Source organism: Babesia bigemina, assembly GCF_000981445.1.
Source record: "Babesia bigemina genome assembly Bbig001, chromosome : III".
Taxonomy (NCBI): Eukaryota; Apicomplexa; class Aconoidasida; order Piroplasmida; family Babesiidae; genus Babesia; species Babesia bigemina.
In genome coordinates, this window is record NC_027218.1 from 41,909 (window position 1) to 62,661 (window position 20,753).

The window sequence follows — 20,753 nt, forward strand, 5'->3', positions numbered from 1 at the left end:
ATCCACTCTACATCGCTCCCTAACCCACTCCACATCGCCCCTTTATCCACTCTACATCGCTCCTTTATCCACTCTTCATCGCCCCTTAACCTCCTTTAATCGCCCTTTATCCACTCTACATCGCCCCTTAACCCACTCTACATCGCCCCTTAACCCACTCCACATCGCTCCCTTACCCACTCCACATCGCCCCTTAACCCACTCTACATCACCCCTTAACCCACTCCACATCGCTCCCTAACCCACTCTACATCGCCCCTTTATCCACCCTACATCGCCCCTTTATCCACTCCACATTCCTTGAATTACTTCGCCATATTAACGCTATGACCTCTATAAACCATCCTAATAACTTGTGCCTTGTCACCCTTTACTTCCCCTCTTCCACCGCTTGCCACTGCCCTGACCGTGTGCCGCCTAGGGAGCTTGGCATGAAATTTGACAAAATTTTGAACCTCAAAATTACCTTAAATAATAACCCTACTAACATCCTTAATAACCTCTGCACCGGCCTCGAAACCTTCCTCGGCTTCAACTCTGCTTCCAAAGGCTACGACGGCTCTGGCATTGTGTACTCCGACCTGGATAGGCTGTGTGACGGGGTGATGGGATTTTTGTTTAGTATAATCACTGACGTAAAAGACGACAAAAACCTTACGAAATACAATAATAATATAGACACAATGTTAGAAAAAATTAAACTCGCTCAATATAATAGAAAAAATTTTGATAGTAGTATTCGCGAAGTCAGTCAGGGGATTAAGGCGTGGGTGAGGGGGGTGGAGGAGAGGAATGAAAGTATAACAAAGCCATTAGCAAACCTTGAAAAAACTTTACATGGTCATGCGTCGGTCGAAATGGATGACAATCCCATAACAGATCAGTTGTCTACTTGGCAGGGCTTCTCCAGCATATACCTTCAAGAGGTTGAAAAATCTGAAATAGCTCTAGATGAAATAGACGATGAGTTAAGGAACGAAATAGCGCCCAAAATAGAATTAATAAAACAAGTTGTCGATAATTTTTGGAATTCGGTCAATGATCTTGGCGTCTATGATTCCGTTAAGAAGTTAAAAGATAAGTTCGGTGCAATTCCTAAGATTGTCAATATGGAAATTGGAACACAAATACAAGAGGTAAATAATACATTAAATGACAAGTTCGAGAAAATGTTCCGCGATATTCACAATCTCACGCAAAATAAGAAATCGCACATTAATTCGATTCGTAAAGCTGTACAATCAGCCAAGCAGTTGGCTGATACGTTAGTTGATGACTCGACAAATGTATTTGATAAGAAGTACAAGGCGAACATATCGGACAGATTTAATGAGATTAAGGCAAAAATCGAAAAGTTTTGTAAAGTAAATGGTGACGGGCAGCCGACGCTGTTCAGTGAGTTTTACAAAGTCAGGACCAAGGTAGAGGGGTTAGAAACAGATGTACGCCATGGATTGGGCGAATTGAAACAAGAGATAAATGGGCTTACGAAAGATATGAATGATAGCAATCTTATTGTTAAAGAGGCGTTGCAACAGCTTGAGACGGACAGAGAACCATTGTACAGGCTAACTTTTAACGGTGCGAATTCGATAGTGACTCTGACGAAAGGCCTCGAAGGTAAGTTTCAGAAGGTGATCCAACAGGATCTAAAAAGTTCGATTAGTGAAGTTGACAATGCAATCAGAAAGCTCGGCGCAACTTTCGGTGTAGGTGTTGGCGGCGATAAAAAACTTAGAAGCATTTTGGAACATCTTAGAACTCAAATTGGGACGATAAAGGGTTCAGACTACGAAGACAAAGGATGTTCCGCCATTGTCGCTAGAGTAAAATCTTATGCCGCAAAGTTTACGAAATCGAAATTTGGGGAAAAGGTTTTGGATGGTTGGATTGGCGACATTCTTAAAGAGGATAGTGTGGTAAAAACAAGGATTGAAGAATATATTAAGGATAACAACGGAACGAACAATCGTGGTATGAACGGCGTTGGTACGAATCGTTTCACAAACCCGCTTATCAAAGCCGATGAATTGCATAATCCGCTTAAAACTGAAATAAAGACAGTGCTTAATTCTGAGGTAATTCAGAAGGCTACTGAAAATTTCAATGATGCGCAAGATAGTGTTGAGAAAAATCTTAATGGACTCCATGGCGTTTGCACGGCATTTGCCACGGAGCTCGGTAAGGTAATTGACGGGAAAGATGCAGAGATCGCTAGACAAGTTGATAACCAAGTCAGAGATAATAGCAAAGGGGTAACTGAGCAATCTGACCTCAAAACTGCAGTAAAATACATTCTTCAGAGACTTGTTAGTAGGGCCAATAAATTTGCCTCCGATATTGGGAATTTGATCAAAGAATGCGAATTCTCCAACGTGGATGCACCATCCAACACAGCGGTAGATCTTTACAAAAAGCTATACGACGCCATGAACGCGGGGGTAGATGGTAAGCTCAGCGAAATGAGGAGTAAGATAAGAGACCTTGACAACATTTTTACTAAAGGCGTTAAAAACGAACTTCAGACTGAGACAAATAATATTGAACGTGTTCTCAACAACTTCAACTCTAATGTCAAAGAGCGTATCAAGGATGCTGCTGAAAAGGCTATTGAACAGGCAGTTGGAAAGTTCGGATCGAATGGTATAATGAACCTGGAGCAATTGATGGGACAGTTCCATCAATCTGAGCGGGCCCTCCAATCCTCTGTTAAGCAAATTGAGAATCAACTGAACATACTAAAAACGTTCCCCAGTGCTGTAGACAGCAAGCGAAAAAACGCTGAAGAAATTATGAAGACCTTAAAAACTGAAGTGCGAGAAATTTCAGCTAAAATTGAAGCCATCGACCCAATCCTGATCAAGGCAGAAAACGTTCTTGGTACGGCAATCCAAACTCTAGAAAGATCATTAGAGGATACACGAAAGTACACTACATTAGTACTTCCGCTACTGCAACAAAATCTGCAACAGCATGTGACTAACTCATTCAATGAAATGGAAGAATACGTACAGGAGATGTTCAACGCACAGAGAAAAGCTGAATTCCAATCTTTGAAAAAGTCTGTTGATATCCAAATTCCTCAAATAAAAAGCATTATCCAATCCGACATGGAAAAAGGTCTGAAAGGACTCATGAAAAATCTGAAAGGGCCGTTTGCTCAACTGCTCAATTCTGGTGCCCATCTCAGCTCCTATACTAAAAGGGTTAAAGAGTTTTTTGCAAATTTGCTGGAAGATTTGACGCGGCAGTCTGATGTGGTTAAATACCACTCCCCTCTTCTCACCCCCCTCTCTTCCGCCCTCTCCGCCCTCCTGTCCGCAATGCACGACCAACGCCACTTCTCCGCCGACGTCTCCCTGCGCCTCGCCGAACTCCAAGCCGCGCTCACCACCCTCACCCCTACCGCATTCGCCGAGGCCTCCCCGCTGCTCAACGTCGTCAAGCGCGGCGTCCGGGCGTTCCACGGGGAGCTCGCGAAGCAGTACGTGAGCAGGTACTCGGGGAAACAAATTACTTGGGTGAAGGACGTTGGTAAACCTCCGAAATCTGAGCCAACTGAAGAAGCGTTAAAATGTGGTAAAGTATTTTTTAGTTGCTTACAAAGACTATTCGACGGTTTGCATGAGCTTTGGCAAAACTGTGCGAATAAAGCTGCCTGGGAGCACAAAACAATTTCGCTAACGGAAACTGCGCAACACGGTAATACAATCACCAATCCACTCGGAAGCTTTTTCAAGCGCAGCGGTTACACTGTCTGCTCAGGCCCGAACAAGCATAACGGTGAGCTGCGGAACACTGTGGAGTGCAGGGGCGGGCATATTCACCAGAAGTTGGATGCAAGCATAAGGGGCATTGATAGTAAAACGTACAAGCTTGTCACCAAGGAAGACGAAGAGAAAGAAGATAAGGACAGCATACAAAATCATGGACTCCTCAAGAAGCTGTTCGACCACCTCCACGATTACTACACCGTTCGTCATTTGCCTCATTTCGCCGCGAGGAAATATCCGTGCTCCGTATTTGACATGCTCAAGTGGCTGTGCGGCCTCACTTCCAGTACCGTCTACAACGACCTAACACTCAACGGCTTCGATGTGCTGTTTGAGAAAGACGAAAAAGAGACGGAGGCTGTAACTGATTTCGTTGTTGTGGAAGCCAAGCCCCCCTCTCTGTCGGCATACCCGTATGACATCACTTCTCGTATATTAAGCGGTGAACTGGCAGAGGTTTGCCACTACTCGCAGGACGTGCTCACCTGTCTGCTTGGCAATGGTCACGCCGATGGCATCTACGCTTGTGAGTTCAATACCAACTACGACGGGTTCATGTATCCCGGTAATATGGACACGTTATTGTGTATGTTGCGTGAGATTGTAAACCGCGTGTACCTTCAGCTGCACTTCCTATTCCAACAGTGTCAGTACGGCACTTCGCTGAGCGGTTGGCTGGAATGTGAGTACGGTAGAGACGTCGGCGGCTCGTCATGGCAGTGCAATACCAACCAATGTGCTGACCAAAAGTGCAAGCAAATAGCTGACCAAAAGAGGAACCAAAACTGTAAGTTACACCCTAAGTGCGGAGTAAAATCGCCATTGCAATCCTTCCTTGAAGACGGTCTCCAGGGCTTCTTGCCGCATCAAATCAAATATGAAAAAGGCAAACTGGAGTGCAACGTTAAGTCTCATGCCGGCATACAGTGTATCACGCCGATGGGCTTTGCCGACATCAGTCACGTTGCTTCCCTTACGCAAACAGGGCACCGCATCGCGGATGTGCTTGCTGGCTTCTGCGGCAATCAGATGTCTCCTCTGGCTAAGATGTGCAGTCTACTGAATTGCGCTATTCTCAGTGCGCCGAAAACACTGGGTGAGATGTTCGCATTTTATTACGGGTTCCTTGATGGGTACTATGATGGAAATACGAAACGCATGAAACATCGGGAACTGCCTTATGCGGAAGCTGTAAAAGATGCCAATTTCAAAAACGACAACAACAGATTGGACATTACGTCGATGTTCAAGAGCTCTTCTCATGAATCCGTTCCTGCGTCTACCCATACCAACGGTGACCTGTTCTCCCTTGTTGGCTGCAATCCGAAGCAGAATCCAATCTTCCCCTGTGGACCGTATTTGCAATCTTTATCATTATCTATTCATTGCATGTTTTCTGAAAATCACGCTGATAAATATTTGTCGTGGATTGTTTACCTGACTGAGACATTTTATGACCTGCTTAAGAAATTGTTTGAAGATTGCAAGAAGCATTGCGGTGGTGATAGGCCAAAATGCCGCGTTGCTAAGTGTGCTTCAACATGTAGCGTAACAACGAAAACCGCCACGCCTAGTCACGCTGACTCATGTGACAGCATCGCCAATTGCAAGGCTACGCTTCCTACTTTGTGCAGATATGGTTTCACGATTGGCAACCTATCCAAACTGAGCGGCATGGATGTTACATCACGAAAACGCACGTGCAACGATTTTTGCAAAATATTAGGAAACGCCGTTATGGAAGGAAATACACTTCATACGTTGGCTCACAAAATTATTCCAGAATTCCTTTTCAAAATTCGGGAACCTTTTATATGGCTCAACGTCGCCCTTTGGTCATTATCTCTCTTCTACCTCTTCTGCGTAATGGTTGGCAGGCTGGATGTGCTGCACATCAAATCACACTTACGATCACCGTCATCGCACAGGATAACGGCGCAGTCATTGTTGGCTGCAGCGCAAGTCGGAAGGCTTGCCAAGATATCGTATCTACAACCGTAATTGTATTCACGTCTGTAATTACTACACTCACTTACCATAGCTCACCTACTCACCTAACCGACAAACGTAGTCTAATGTCTCGAATTGCTCTAGCGGCAACCTGTGAACTAAATAGCGTAGAGATTAAGTGATGAGTGAACGACAATGCAACGTGTTGACCTAGCAGCCAGGCTAAGTGCTAAGCTAGCAACCAAGCAAAGTGGTAAGCAAGCAACCAGGCAAAGTGGTAAGCAAGCAACCAGGCAAAGTGTTGACCTAGCACCCAGGCAAAGTGTTGACCTAGCACCCAGGCAAAGTGATAAGCTGGCGGATGAACTGTCATTTGGTGGGTGTTGTAGCACGTTGATTGCCTGTTGCGTTGAGTTGTGCGTTGACTGTGAGAGGTGTCTGCGTTGCCCATTGAGTCAGTGTCACGTGAGGCTAGGTGATTGGTTGCTAACGTAGGCGGCCGTGAGGGCCGCGGCGGGTGACCTAAGTCGTCTGTTGCGAGTCACTGGCAGGGTGGCGTAATCGGCGTTGGCCAGGTTAAGTAGCATTTATAGGCGCCAATGTAGCGATTGTTAATATCACATTTAGGCACGTAGCCGACACGCTCCGCCAGTATGGCGCCGATACCGCGGCTCGTAGCACGGTGCTGCTGCACTGTGGGAGTTGAGCGCACGGGGTTCGCTGCAATTTTAATGGCGTTGCGAATAGTGAATAATTTAGAGTGACAGTTGGTGCTGATCACATGCGTCGCGTCAGGGCAGCTGTGGTATCCAGGGCAGCGTGGGTGTCGGTGGCCTGGGCTGGGGGGACACAGGGGTGAGTGCCTTGGTGATGAGGGGACTGGCAGCGGCAGTGGTACGTGTTGCAGTTGGTGAGTGTGTTGCTTGAGTGATTGATACGTTCGCAGGTTGAGGGGACTGGGAGCGGCAGTGGTAGCTGTTGTAGCTGGTGAGTGCATTGCTACGTGATTGATATGTCTGCAGGTTGAGGGGAGTGGAGCGGCAGTGGTACGTGTTGCAGTTGGTGAGTGCTGCTTGAGTGGTTGATATGTTCGCAGGTTGAGGGGACTGTAAGCGGCAGTGGTACGTGTTGCAGTTGGTGAGTGTGTTGCTTGAGTGATTGATACGTTCGCAGGTTGAGGGGACTGGGAGCGGCAGTGGTAGCTGTTGTAGCTGGTGAGTGCATTGCTACGTGATTGATATGTCTGCAGGTTGAGGGGAGTGGAGCGGCAGTGGTACGTGTTGCAGTTGGTGAGTGCTGCTTGAGTGATTGATATGTTCGCAGGTTGAGGGGACTGGGAGGGGGAGGGAAGATGACGATAGGGGATCCGTGTACGTGTGACAATCGATGTCCACGCTTTGATTGTATATGTTGTCCATGGTGTTGTAAAAAATGTAAGAATGACGGAAGTTGCAGAGGATGTTGGGGATATTACTATATGAGCCTGCGTAAAAAGGAATGCCATTATAAAGGATGTGCTTCAAAAAAAAAGGAGTGTACAGACATTTACAATTGTCAATGTAATTGTTGTCGACGGAAATGTACAGCAAGGGATGCTGCCTGCAAGCAAATTCCTCCCCCTCCTCCTCCCCCTCCACACCCTCCCGCTCCTTCCCCCGGTGTTCAGGATCCTGAAGCCAGTCTAGCGCTGTCATCGCCTCCCGAAGATGAGTCCCAAGAAAACAATTCTAATTTTTTCCCTAACCCCCAAGCAATCGCCGCCGTCATCGTTGGCATCATCGTCGCCATCATCCTGCTCGACCTGTGCATCTTCCGCTTCCCGGTGGGCCGCAACATCCGCGATTTCCTCGTCCGCAAGATACCCTTCTGCATCGCGTTCTACAGCTGATATTAGCAATTGTTAGTGCGAACATTGTAATCCAAATTCCACTGATCACCTGACTGGCAACTGACATCTAATGTTCTAGACAGAGTAATGAGCGCGTTGACGATAAATCACATGAGCAGTGAGGTGACTATAACCCCGCCCCTTACATCATCGTCCCCGTCGCCCTCATCATCCTAATCATCTGCGTCATGAGCTTCTTTCGCATCCGGCCCTTCAACAGGGCCCGTGATTTACCGTTTTGCATCGCATTCTACAACTAACTCTGACACTTTGTATTATCGCACTTATCGCACAGTACTCTGAAATGACAGCACACTGCTTCACTAATATGCTCTATACTTTTGCTCGCTATCACCCAGTGTCTACACTGCCACGCATGGCCTGACCCGGGTTTCTCGTTTCCCTGTCTAGCGTCTCACCCACTGGCGTGGGTTGCCGAAATTTGTTTGGCCAGTGAACCCGCCCAACGGTGACAGTCAATCAGCAACTGAACCGCTTAACCGTCCTCTCAAATCCGTGTTGGTCGACGACTCCTCCACGCTGCTGGTGGCATCCCGTCTGCCCGGCATCATAAACCCTTGTCGGTTAAGTCCTGATGCCAGGCAGATATGTCATCCCTAGAACATGTCGGAAAATGTCTCCTCAGTGCCTAGGATAGAGATGTATATGATCGTAACACAATCCACAACATGATTAATACGATAGCCATCTACCTAACGTGGTACTCACAGCCTCAGCTGCTGCAGGCATTAACTGGTTACGTGGATGGCCGCTGAGCTTCAGTCCGCTGACAGATGAGATGACGCAGCCATGTCTCCCAAGCAATGCGAACTAAATAAACATAAAACACTGTAATGCTTCAGCTACACTTTCTACCAACTCCCTGATTAGGTATTGCGTTAAACATTAGGTTAGGTGGTGGGTTGTTGGTTAGGTGGCTGAGTGAGCTAGGCAGTGGCAATTTTGTAGTTAAGTGTAACATTAACGTGATTACTCGTGAGCAGGTTGCGGTATAAGGCATCTGTGAAAATCACACGCGGATGCGATTAGGCTTGCAGGTACCATATCTTGCTGAGCTTGCCGACCCGTGCCGCGGCGAGTAATGATTGGGCAGCGATGCGATGTGATGATGGTGATCGTAAGTGTGATTTGATGTGGAGCACATCCAGTCTGCCAATCATCACGCAGATGAGGTAAAGGAGGGAGAGGAGCCAGAGGGCCACGTTGAGCCAGATGAAGGGGGCGCGGATGGTGAAGAGAAATTCTGGAATGGTTTTGTATGCTAAGATAAATAGAACACGATCTTCTTGTAATACATCCTTCAATGTTTTACAGAAATCTTGGCATGTACGTTTGGTTTTGTTGCCATTCGTGCCGCTGAGGTTCGATGAGCTTTTCAGTACGAAGCCATACTTGCACAGCGTTGGACGAGTGAAGTTGCACGCTGCGATAGATTTGCATTTGTCGTGATGTTCAGCGCTTTGAGACACCACACAATTTTTATAGCAGGTTTTCTCGTAGCAGCGTGATCCAGGAGTGGCACAGTTCTTGCAGCACTCATCGTATATGTTCTTAAGTAATACGTAAAAGGTCTCGGTAAGGTAGGTGATCCAGGTGAGATATCTGTCGGCATTTTTTTCGGAGAAAACGCTCCAAGTGTTCATGCTGAATGGCTGTAGGTATCGGCCACAGTGCGATTTTGACAACGAGTCAGTACCGCAGGTGAGACTGAACAAATCACCCTTCGCATGATTGATTGAGTGGCCCCCGGAAAATATTGAGTCCACCTGCAACGCGTCGTAAAGTTGGTTTAAGTAAGCCTTGGTTACCGCATTATCAAATGCCAGCCTCCGGTGCGTGTCATTTTTATTCCAGTCTTTCAGCAAATTGGAGTAGAAAGAGAACATATCATCCAAAGTCTGCGGCACGCGCTGCATTAAGCATGTTAATTGAGCGCAAAGGTTTACCAACGGAGAATCCCGCTTACCACAGAAGCCCGTAAGAAGTTCTATAAGATGGGACCCTTTCTTCGTATGAGAAGCTTTAACACTTATGTCAGCAAAGCCCATGGGTGTTTTGCATGGCAGACCCCTGTGGTTAGAAACGGCACAGTCCAGTTTGCAACCGGGCTTGGTAATCTTATGTGGAAGAAATCCTGCTAAGCCGTCTTCCAAAAACGATTGGAGGGGCGATTTGAGACCGCAACTAGCGTGCTGATTACACGTTTGGTCAGCTCTTTGGTTGGCAATTTGGGTACACGCTTGACCGTCAATTTGCTTGGGGCATTGCCATGTGTTGCACCTCCATGATGATCCACCAACTCCTCGGCCGTACCAACAGTCTTTCCAACCGCTACTGTCGGGACCGTTGAGGCACTGCTTTAGCAGGAAGCCCATTTGGTGGTGTACTCTGTGCAATATATCAACTAGCATGTCCAAGCACGCACTGCCGCTAGTAGGATACGACAGATTGAGATTGTTATTGAAATAGTCAGACGCATATACGCCGTCGTTGTGCCCGTGACCAAGTACAGCAGTGAGAACATCGTACGCGCTGTGACATACTGCGGTGAGACTGTCTCTCAGTTTTGTGCCTGTGATATCTTCTGGGTACGCGGACAAGGTTTCGTCGTCGTCCACTTTAAGTGAAATGCCGTCGGGGTCTGCCTCCTCTTCTTGCTTTGACTCTTCGAATAAACCACCGAAGCCGTTAAGCGACAAGTCACCGTACACCGAATTATACGTCAGCCCGCACAACCAAGCGAGCATCTGGAAAATGTTGCACGGCTGCTTCGGCGACTTTGCAGGGGCTAGGTGACAGACGTAGTAATAGTCGTTGAGATGAGAGAAAAGCTTTGAGATCACACCCTTATTTTTATAATAACCGATGTATTTGTCGAACGATTTATGTTTGCCGGGATCTTCATTAAATTCACCATGTTTCTGGAAGTGTTTACCCAACCTAACAGCGACATTCCAGCCGATGTCGTCTCTGGTAATAAGGTTGGCAACATCGTATCCGAGGTCTTCAATAAATTTACGTAAATGCATGTTATTTTCTCCACCTTGAATTTTCTGTGTTCTCCAATCCGTGGACGCCTTGTAGAACAATGGATGCAAATTGTGGAAGAGCGTATAGAAAACGGTAAGGCATATTTTCTTCGCATTTTTGCTCTCCTCGGGTTCTTTGTTGGTGAACGTTCCATCCCACGTAATTGCCTTAGCACCGTCATACCTGCTCATGTACGCCTTCCTCATCTCGTCCACAAACTTACCGAGTCCATCCGTAACACCGTCAAGTATTGGTGTGTTCCCCTGCTCGAATGATTGCGGTTTGAGCGTGTTTACAGCGTCCATAAGGTTAGAAAGCATGCCCGGTATCTTGTGATCGTATCTATTGGTTGTGATTATGTGTCCAATTAGCGTGCTAAGTGCAGAGTAAATTCTATTAATCTTAGTAGTGTATGTACTTTCAGGTTCCAAAGGATTTGGGTTCTTCTGGAGATTATTGTTTTCATGCACCCTCTTAATTTCGCTGTCGATAAACTTCTTAAGGGGCAAGAAGAAAGCCTCAAAGCCATGGCACAATGACCGTAAATCCACGGCGTATTGCAGCTTCTGTATGTTCTTAGTTGCCTCGCCTTCGATAGCGTTCATGAAGCCTTTAAACCCGATATCTAGATCACTTTCTATGGCCTCTGGGAGCTGATGCAATTCGTTCCTCACTTTGGTGGAAAACGCATTTAACATGTATTTGATGGACGTGACGTATTGTTTCTGGGATAGGTGGGTAAGGGATATACTAGTGGAGTTTAATTGATTTGTTACGTACGATTTGAGTTGCAAAATTGTTTGAGTCTTTAATTCGTTGGCATCTGTAGTAAGAAATCTATTGACGTCTTGGATTACCGTGTATAAGTTATCACGTTGCAGAGCATCGAGGTTATTTCTAATGGCGTTTAGCACGTTTCCAATGCGATCGGTTTTCAAATTGTGCAGATGTGCATCGATGTATCGGCCACATGTGTCAAATTCCTTGGCAAAAGCGTTTAGATGTCGTCTGATTTGCTCGAGGAAGCCAATCGATTCACCATCCACATTGGGATTTCCATTTAATCTTTTGCCAAGTTTATCTAGCCCATACAGTTCAATAGCTCCGATGGCTTTAGGAAGTGTTCCTTCTTCTTCGGTTCCATTCAGCTTGTTTCTATCATCGACAGCTGCTGTAATACGTTGACGAAATTGATTGAAAAGATTAGATAGATTTACTTTACTAGCATTACTCGTTCCAATCTTTCCATTCAGCGCTTCAACAATGGTTTTTTCGACATTTGCCTCAAGTTGGTTCTGCACTGGAGACCTTCTGACGAAAGCTTTAGTGTCCTCGTAACCTGAGTCGCCATTCCTGAGAAGTGCTATCGTTAATTTGGCATTAAGATTAAGAGCCACTTTTAGCGCATCATCCACATAACCGATATTGCCCTGTTTGCTGCCTTTACCAGTAAGCCATTTGAGGTAAGTGGCTTTCTCGTTTGCTATGGCAAGTAGTTGGTGAAGTATAGGAGTGACAGCATTGATCATATTAATGACGTACGCAGAATTAGATGTCCCGGCAGTGTTCCTCACCTTATTCTCAATCGCCTTGGCTATCTTGTCGGCCAGAGCATAAATTCCCGTTGACATCGGTTTCTCATCCTTTCCTTGCTTAATGTTCCGTTCTATATCCTGCACAAAAAACTCAATACCAGTCTTTACAGCCTCAATATAGCCTCGGATTTTATCGTTGGATTTTTCGGCAGATCTTATCTGCTCTGTTACCAGCTGGCCGAGCACGCCAAAGTCGGAGCCCAGCGAATCTTTAATCAAATTTGCAATCACTCTAATTTGTCCATCGTTGATTGTGTTCTCTTGCGTTATGTAATCCGAATTAAAGAAATCGTTCCTGACTTTCGTCTTTACCGTGAGAAAATATTCGGAAAGCTTCTCCTTCACCACTTCGCTATTCTGTAATATATCGGCAAGCCAATCCACTATTCTATTTTCAAAATTCTTATCATCGTAATCTCCAGCCCACTGCTTCAACGATTTCTCAATTGCATCAATCCCAGTGTACGGATTTGTGATTTTATTCAGTTCCCCCCTTACTTTTTCAACATACTCCTTAACGTAGCCACCAATGTTTTCGTTCATCTGATTTCTCACCTCCTCTAGATCGAATCTAAGCCCATCGTTCAAGGATTTCACCTGAGCCAAGGCTACACCAACCAATGCCTTAACGTATGCTTCTGCTTCCTGAAATTCTTGGCTAACTTTTTTCGTAATATTCTTAATGTGGCCCTTCCTTGTGTTTTCACCTCCGCTGGCCTCCCCTAATATTTTAGATACATGCTGATTCCTTGCTTCATTAATCGACGTGATGACTTCATCCATCCACTCTTCCATTTGTTTAACGCTGTGTATCAGTTTGTCATTTATATCCATCAGCTTTTCTTTAATTATCCGGACGGAAGCTTTCAACTTTTCGACAAGCGAAGTTATATCGTCATCAATTCTCACATTAAATTCTGCTTTAAGATATTCGAGCATATTACAAATTTCATTTTTCATGTCGACCATGTCCTTCCACTGCTTCCTGGACAACTTAGTCAGCCTCTCACGTTCGTGGGTAACGCTATTTTTTGCATCTATGATTTTTACCTTTAATTCGTGATTTAGGTCTAAAACGTTTTCATGTGCAACCGTCAAAGCATTTTCAAGCGCAATACTTTTTTCCACGCACTCATGTACTAATGTGTCTGCCTTGGACACCGCGTTATCAGTAGCCTTGTAATCATCAAGATTTTCATCTGGCAATTTACTTCTCAATGCGTTATTTTTATAATCGTTCATTTCACTTAGCATCGCATTAATAGGCTCTTTCACTTTCTCATTACTTTGCCTAACTCTCTCATTATACTCCCGCACCTTCCTCGCCACCTGCTCAATGACCTTAAAACCCTCACGCCCGGTGGATAATTTAGTTTTTAATTCTGTCTCAACAAAATGTTTTAAATCATTTTTACCCACACTGTAAGGCTGTTTCTCGCTGACATCCTTAAGCACACCACTCAAAAATCCCATCACCCCGTCACACAGCCTGTCCAGGTCAGAGTACACAATACCAGTGCCATCGTAGCCTTTGGAAGTAGAGTTGAAGCCGAGGAATTTTTCGAGGCCGTCACAAAGATTCTCTAACAGCTTTTTACATCCATCAGTTGTATCTTTTGAAGTAAATATGTTAAGACTCTCTTCAAGCTTTTTAAGCTGTTCGAACTTGGACGTAATGCCATCATAGGCTTTCTGTTGGGAGTCGTCGAGGTGATTTTTAGTGCAATTTTTAATGCCTTCACATTTCGATTTAAGGTTTTCAAAAGTTTTTGAGGAAAGATTTTTTGAATCTCTAAGTTTCTCAACTTCAGCCACTTTATCCTTACAACACTTGTACGACTTGGCAGAATCAAGAGCCTTAAGAAGCGCACTTACATTAGTGGTATACGCCTTTTCAATAGCCTCCTCGATTAACTTTTTCAAAGCTTTGGCCAACTGCTCCAGCCCATTCCCATCCCCATGCCTCACCTGTATGAGCCAGTCGATGGCCTCCCGTAGATTTTCCGGGCAATCGGTGAGCTTCTTCGGCGCCATAGTTTAGTAGCGAGAAGTAACCGTGTGATTGATCGTATGGAATTACATATGCAATCCGAGGCTGCAGACTTCGACTCCTGCGCAAATGCGATTAGCGCCAGACCCTCAGCATACAATGTTTCAATGCCACCAACTACATTAGCTACACTTGTGCCAGATGAGGGATGTATTTCTATATCACGACAAAACTAGCATCCGCCTCGTTCACCGATTCCCAACCTTCAGCGCCTATACACCCAGAATTGCAATCCACTGCGGGTGTGGGTTGAAGCTTCTCAACTACATTCAAGTGCTTAGAGGCAGAGAGGAGTGACCGCGACATACGAAGTACTGGAGGTAATATTCACTTCGAATCATATCCAGATCTCATAAAATTACAGGTATACCCCATTACTTCCACAGACCACTAATCTGACAAAGTGCATCTTCCCGACACTTTTAGGTAGGTATAAGTTGGGGCGAATGTAGCTAACTGCCTCGTGCATATTAGTAGCAGGCGTGGCAATGAAAATACTGTCCCCCCTTCCGCTTTCACAAGTAGTGGGATTGTCGATGCGTGACGGATGAAGGCGCAATATAAACATGGCGTATACCGAATCTAACTCTGAGTATGACCGAAGATTAGTGCGGACTATAAGCAATTGTATGAGACAAGAGTGGTAAGGGGCGGCGGAATACCGTGGTTACGATGTAGAGCATAAGCGAAGACGGAGGACAAGGCAGCATAATGAATATAATATACTCATCCAAGATCGTCGGAAGAGCAGAAGCATCGCCTCGATACCCGGATCGCCAGCCAAGCAAACTTGGCAGACCGACCTATACAAGATAAGGAAGCATGAGGATTCTGTGGAGTAGCTCCACGGAAGGGCATTCAGCTATTAGACAAGGCCCATGATGGTACCGCATGTGTTTAGTGACATGAAACCCAGCGAATAATACGACCATGTCAGTGCCACTCTTGCCCAGACAGGACGGATGACAGCAGATAAGATCGAAACGGCAAGACATGGAACCCGGAACCAGTATCAGCGTGAGGCGATAGCCCCGCAAAACCGAAAATCGGCCCTAGGCACGTAGCCACATAGCACACTATAAGATGAGATAACTTAATTTAGCTATTTAGCGATAATAAATGCGTTAAGTTTCGGAGGTTGGCGTTTTGGCTCACAATTTGCCGGTCGTGTGTGTCCTCATGTGCAGTAGGTGTTACGGATATCATCATCATTACATCGTTGATATGTCTTGTTCTATAAGCTTAGATCCTCCTAGGGAGTATGTATAGCTTCTGTCATCTCCAGCCCTGATCCACCTGCATGATTTATTTGGCTTCTGCTCTACCGCTCTTATGGGAACAGACTTGCAGAAAAATATCGCATGTTGTGTTTCATAAAGAAACTTGTAGAAGTGACCTGTCGTAGGGTCGTCCTTATTCTTAATAATGCGGCTCATAACTATATATAGACCCTCTTCCCCCATACCCACAGTACATTTGCCGCCAAACGATTCCGTGTCTTCTGTCCATACAGACGCGTCTATAACACACGTATCTATATCCATTCTGTATCTTTGGTATTTGTTTGAGAGCGTGATTTCTGTTTTTTTGCCTCCGCTCTGCGCCATAACTTGTTTGCACTCAAAATCGAGAGTTACTTTGTGCGGTGTGTTGTACTCTAGGAGTTTTAACGAATAGGTGATATGTACAATATCTATCCCACCATTAGCCTCTTTAGTCACAACTGGGGGAGAAGCTCTGTTAACAAGAGAAACTCCGTTTTCCGATTCCATGTATATCTCTACGAGCTTGGTGCCGCGATAAAGAAACCGATTTGTGTAATATTTTCCGAAATTTTTTATACCATCGGGCAATACAATTGCCCTAATATTCTGGCCATACACACCTTTCGAAACGTATCCTGCGTAGATCTGAGAAACTTTGACAAATCCGTTTCGGTTTATGTCTATGTTTACTTTTGCCGTGTAGCTCGCAGATTTGTAGAACACTTCTTCTGTGATGGCGTTGTTTATTTTCTCGTCTTTACTTAAACTTATTCGGTGCATTACAGCTGTCAAATGGCGCACTTTTGCATCGTAGATGAATGTATAGAGAACCGCGTTTTCCTTTGATTTACTTTGCATCTGAATCTGATACACAACACACTGCGCATCACATCCCAGAGGAATATCCGATTTGCATATAGGCACAGAGGCCAACTCCATGAGGTTAGTTTGGTCGGGTGCCTTAAGGTTAATGCACGTTTGTGTCGCTTCAAATCGTACGACGACAGCTTCTGGTGCAGCACAGCCTGGAATATTAAGTTTGTATACCACAGATATTTGATTATTTTCATTTTCGATATTCGCTACAACATAACTGCTTGCATCTTCAGACAGCAAGTTGACGCCACTCCTGGACTGCAACTTGGGTATGACCAGCGTTCGCTTTATTCCGTTGAGCAGATAGTACACCGCGTTTAAAGCATTTGACGGTCTAGACATTGTGCCAAATGGCATGATATCCACAGAGTAGACGTCCTCCCCATCAACGGTGACATTTCCCGAATGCTTCGGATGCAGGGTAGGTGCCTGCCATTCGTTATTGGAACCTAATGAGACGCTTGCCGCGTTTGAAATGGCAATTGGTTTATCGAAAAGTACATGATCAACACCATTAACAAGGTAAAATCCGTCCGTATATTCGACGTACGTTTTCATTGCAATGACCGCTTTATTCCTTGTGTCATATAATACACTGTACAGAATGTGTCGTCTTGACTCTTGATGCGGCGATAACAGGAAATGTTCGATGACATGTAGAGTTTGGTTGAACGTATTAACACGTTTCATTTCAGTCAAGCACTTATACGAGTCACCACTGCAAGTGTCCACTCGATACTCTCCATACATCTCCGGCTTAGCATGGTGGCAACGGTCGATGTCAGTATCATCTATTATCTCCCCAGTTTTCGCATTTAGTTTAAAAATAATATTTTGCTCAACATCTGCTTCTGGTATCCTTATGGTGTATTGTAACTCCAGAACGTTGCTCTCATCTCCGTCCATTTTGCGAAAAACCAGTTTGCTTCGCCGATCGTGCGCAAGAAGTGCAACTCCTTGACTATTTTGCAACCATAGGCGTATTAACGGACGATCATTGATGTAGACGTTTCCGAGATGATAAGTATACCACTTGGATTTTGGCTGAGTCATAATCTCTACCAGGTCACTTTCCGTAAAATTTAGCTGCACTTTAGCTCTCTGCATGTCCGTCTGTTCCGGCACATTGGCTCTAGATTGGGCTGGGATGATTTCTTTATTGTCAATCCCTAATCCAGGTCCACGTTCCCCATCAACGCATGCCGCTGCGGTGGACACATCCACTTCTGATGGATGATCCGCGATAGGAATGTAACACAGGTTGATCGAGTAGTTCCTGAAGTACTTCTGGTACGCTATTGGCAGCATGTAACCATTTTGTTCACGGCTTCGTGCTACTTGACCGATTATGAGCAGTGCACATACAACGCCTAACCGAAGCAGCTTTAGAGATTGCTCCCGCAAGGGCAAACCGCCGCGAAACGCCATGACTATTGAGTATGCACACTTGAGAAATGATAGTCAATGTAACTTTCGACTAAATGTGTAAATCAGTGCTTTGTGATAGCTAAGGGGTGTGCTGTATATTGCGGGCCGTTCGTAATGCCCACCATGTCGCCAATGCGGTACACACACTGAAATATGAGTAGTTGATGTGACCATATTTCGTGTTTTTCAACATCTGTGTCGCCAAGGGGGCACATTGTATTGTTCAGAAGGCACGTCCCGCATTAAGGATGAGCCTGTATGTGCAAATTCTGGCGAATGGTTGCACCAGCACACCTATTTCCAACTTGAAAGATAGTGCCATACCGTAAAATTGCGCCCAAAGCAGGTCTGAATTTGTATTATCGCTCCTTTCCTGTATCGCTCAACAGTCAACAGAGAACTTAGGTTTTTGGCCCCTCCACCGAAAATCGTTTCAAAACACCCAAATCACAACGATGTATTGCACTTGTACATATATTATTACCGTAAAAGTAGGTTAGACAATGAACAAAATCTTCTTAAGCCATACCAGACGGAACCACTTGTGCGGCCGTTGCAGTGTTGCTGTGGTCGGGCACATCAATGACTTTTCAGATTTACACATTTATATACATTTAAGGTCATTGACCTATCATTCGTACAAGCGTCTCGACGGGTATAGAAGGATGCAAAACAGTATCTGTAGCCTGCGCAACTTGCTTGTGGATGGTTCCTATAGCGGTTCATTTACGATTCTTTGAACTCCACCAAAGACGCGTTGTTTGTACCCGTGAATACTCAAAATATACGATAAGTACATTTGCATTTCGGCGGGATTCACTACATATATCTGTCAGTGCTTGTCGCTGCAACCTTCCATTGTTTTTGGTTTACAGCTTCTCAAACGACATTACGCACATATTACACAACCCAAACAAAACGCATTTATAAAATCGTTATTATTGTATTAGATGTTTTAATCGGCGACTCATATGCCAGCATTCGGCTGAGGTCGGCGGCCATTGACGTGCGGATGCATTCCAATGAAAGAAACGACATGTGCCATTTTACGTATTAATTAAGATTTTAAATACTAGCCGCCTCTAGAAACCAATCGGCGTGGTTTCCGGTAACCACTGTTCGCGACATCCTATATGGGATCGCGTCTTGCGAATCTTTTCATCTCGCGTATATGTGCTAAATGCAGTTCAAGATGAGACCAGTGGTTTCGGCTGTTCTATGTACTTTGTGGTTATATCAACTATCACCAATCTGTGAAGCTCTTCCCGGCAATAACATCCGTGATACCGTGGATGCCCCTGACAATACTCGTGACACTGTGGCTGTTTCCAGCGACAGTATTCGTGATACCGTGGATGTCCTTGACGACAATACTCGTGACACTGTGAGTGTCCCGGGTGGCTCGAACAACACCGTTAAAAACAAACGTGAGAAGGAGATTGGAGAAGGTGAATACTGCCCTATTCCCCGGTTGGAAAGCATCAATCCCGTATGGGATCCTGAGGAAATTTATGCAAAGCATGAGGGTAAACTCAGCGATTTCGACAGGAACTTCTACAAGTTCTGGAAGGGTGCTTTCGCTACTGGTAGATTTGGAGGCATGAAACTGTGGAAGGTTGTGGCCGCTATGGGTGACGCGTTTTTGTCTGCGATGGATAAGCTTGGCATCCTCAAGCAAATGGAGAAGGCGGAACGGGAGAACTACTACCTGTTCAACGATTACGAGGAGGAGTTTGACGCCTATCTTGACGAGGAGGCAAATGCTTATCTGGAAAAGAAATTAGCAGAACCAGTTCCTGTGGAAAAGAATTGAATGGGATGATTGCCAACGAATGCAGTGCGAATAGTTGTGTGCTACTTGTGACAACGGCGATCGCCCATGTACATCAATGAGATTCCATTGCCTGGTGTATTAGTTGGGATTTGATGATGACAGGACGAATGCAACCTTTTGCGCTGTGCCAGGCACATGGACTCTGGTTATTCGATGAGTATGCCTATACGACTTCGGCCATGTAAGGGACTGTCTATTTTATCGGTGAGGGTGGGATTGAGCGCAGGTGTCCCGGCCGTGACGTCATTGAGGGGTGAGCGGTTCGTGAAATCCCATCCGTCGTTTATCAACCGCAATATCGCATGCGTCACACAGTAAAAAGGTCAGCGCTATTGTTCAGGCGCGCATACGACATCGATAATCTAAACGTAACAAACGCCCATTATGATTCACGTGTTTGAACATCTTTTACGTGCTAGTCACCTATGTCACATACTCGTTTTAAATAGTGTAAGTGGCTTCGTGTTCGTTAGTTAACGGTGGAACGGTTGTTCTTGCACACATACCGTTCCATTAACCATTTTGAGTGTTCGCCGAACGTTACGTGTGGGCAAATTGCAAATTCACAACCACAGCGTACTGTGAAACCGGCAGTGATATCCGTGTATTGTGTCTGGCCTCACTGTATGAATAATCCATCGTAGATCATTGCTCTCCGCGCCACGGCCCCCATGAGCGTTTGGTGTTTTGCTTACGTTCACAACTCTTTTTAATTACCCGTGTCATTAACGCTTAATTTTACTAACACGTTGTGTTTAAATTAAGCGGTTGTTCGCGGCGAAGGTTGTGAAGGTTTCTTTGTTACTCTGTTACGCTGTTTTCCTACCGGGGGCGTCTTTCACGCCCTTATTAGGTTAATGCAGTATTCGCTTCGTCACTAATTGGCGTATTGCCTTCTATGACGAGTGAGTCGGTTCGGGAGTGATTTCTGTCCGCGTTGGTCGCGGCTACCGGTATTCGTCGTGCGTTATGCTTTATTGGTGGCCCGTTTATCCAAAAACGGACCTGAACTTCCTCAAGTTGATTATGTACATGCACATATC

At 45.3% G+C, this 20,753-nt stretch overlaps 5 protein-coding genes across 5 annotated transcripts; 3 read left to right on the forward strand and 2 right to left on the reverse strand.

Annotated features, from left to right (window-relative positions):
* Positions 1-431: 431 nt before the first annotated feature.
* BBBOND_0300060 (hypothetical protein) lies at positions 432-5,774 on the forward strand (the record flags this gene model as incomplete). Its single annotated transcript, XM_012912833.1, has 1 exon — positions 432-5,774. The coding sequence occupies one exon, from the start codon at positions 432-434 to the stop codon at positions 5,772-5,774; it is 5,343 nt and encodes a 1,780-aa protein (XP_012768287.1).
* An 819-nt stretch (positions 5,775-6,593) lies between these two features.
* Positions 6,594-7,611, forward strand: BBBOND_0300070 (hypothetical protein; the record flags this gene model as incomplete). The annotated part of the gene is made up of 8 exons (XM_012912834.1): positions 6,594-6,617; positions 6,670-6,710; positions 6,746-6,769; positions 6,820-6,831; positions 6,897-6,921; positions 6,973-6,996; positions 7,047-7,097; positions 7,390-7,611. The coding sequence occupies 8 exons, from the start codon at positions 6,594-6,596 to the stop codon at positions 7,609-7,611; spliced, it is 423 nt and encodes a 140-aa protein (XP_012768288.1).
* A 1,046-nt stretch (positions 7,612-8,657) lies between these two features.
* On the reverse strand, positions 8,658-14,291 carry BBBOND_0300080 (hypothetical protein; the record flags this gene model as incomplete). The annotated part of the gene is made up of 1 exon (XM_012912835.1): positions 8,658-14,291. One exon carries the CDS (start codon positions 14,289-14,291, stop codon positions 8,658-8,660), a length of 5,634 nt encoding a protein of 1,877 aa, XP_012768289.1.
* Positions 14,292-15,518: 1,227 nt separating this feature from the next.
* BBBOND_0300090 (hypothetical protein, conserved) lies at positions 15,519-17,876 on the reverse strand (the record flags this gene model as incomplete). Its single annotated transcript, XM_012912836.1, has 1 exon — positions 15,519-17,876. One exon carries the CDS (start codon positions 17,874-17,876, stop codon positions 15,519-15,521), a length of 2,358 nt encoding a protein of 785 aa, XP_012768290.1.
* Positions 17,877-19,068: 1,192 nt separating this feature from the next.
* BBBOND_0300100 (hypothetical protein, conserved) lies at positions 19,069-19,689 on the forward strand (the record flags this gene model as incomplete). The annotated part of the gene is made up of 1 exon (XM_012912837.1): positions 19,069-19,689. One exon carries the CDS (start codon positions 19,069-19,071, stop codon positions 19,687-19,689), a length of 621 nt encoding a protein of 206 aa, XP_012768291.1.
* Positions 19,690-20,753: the final 1,064 nt, after the last annotated feature.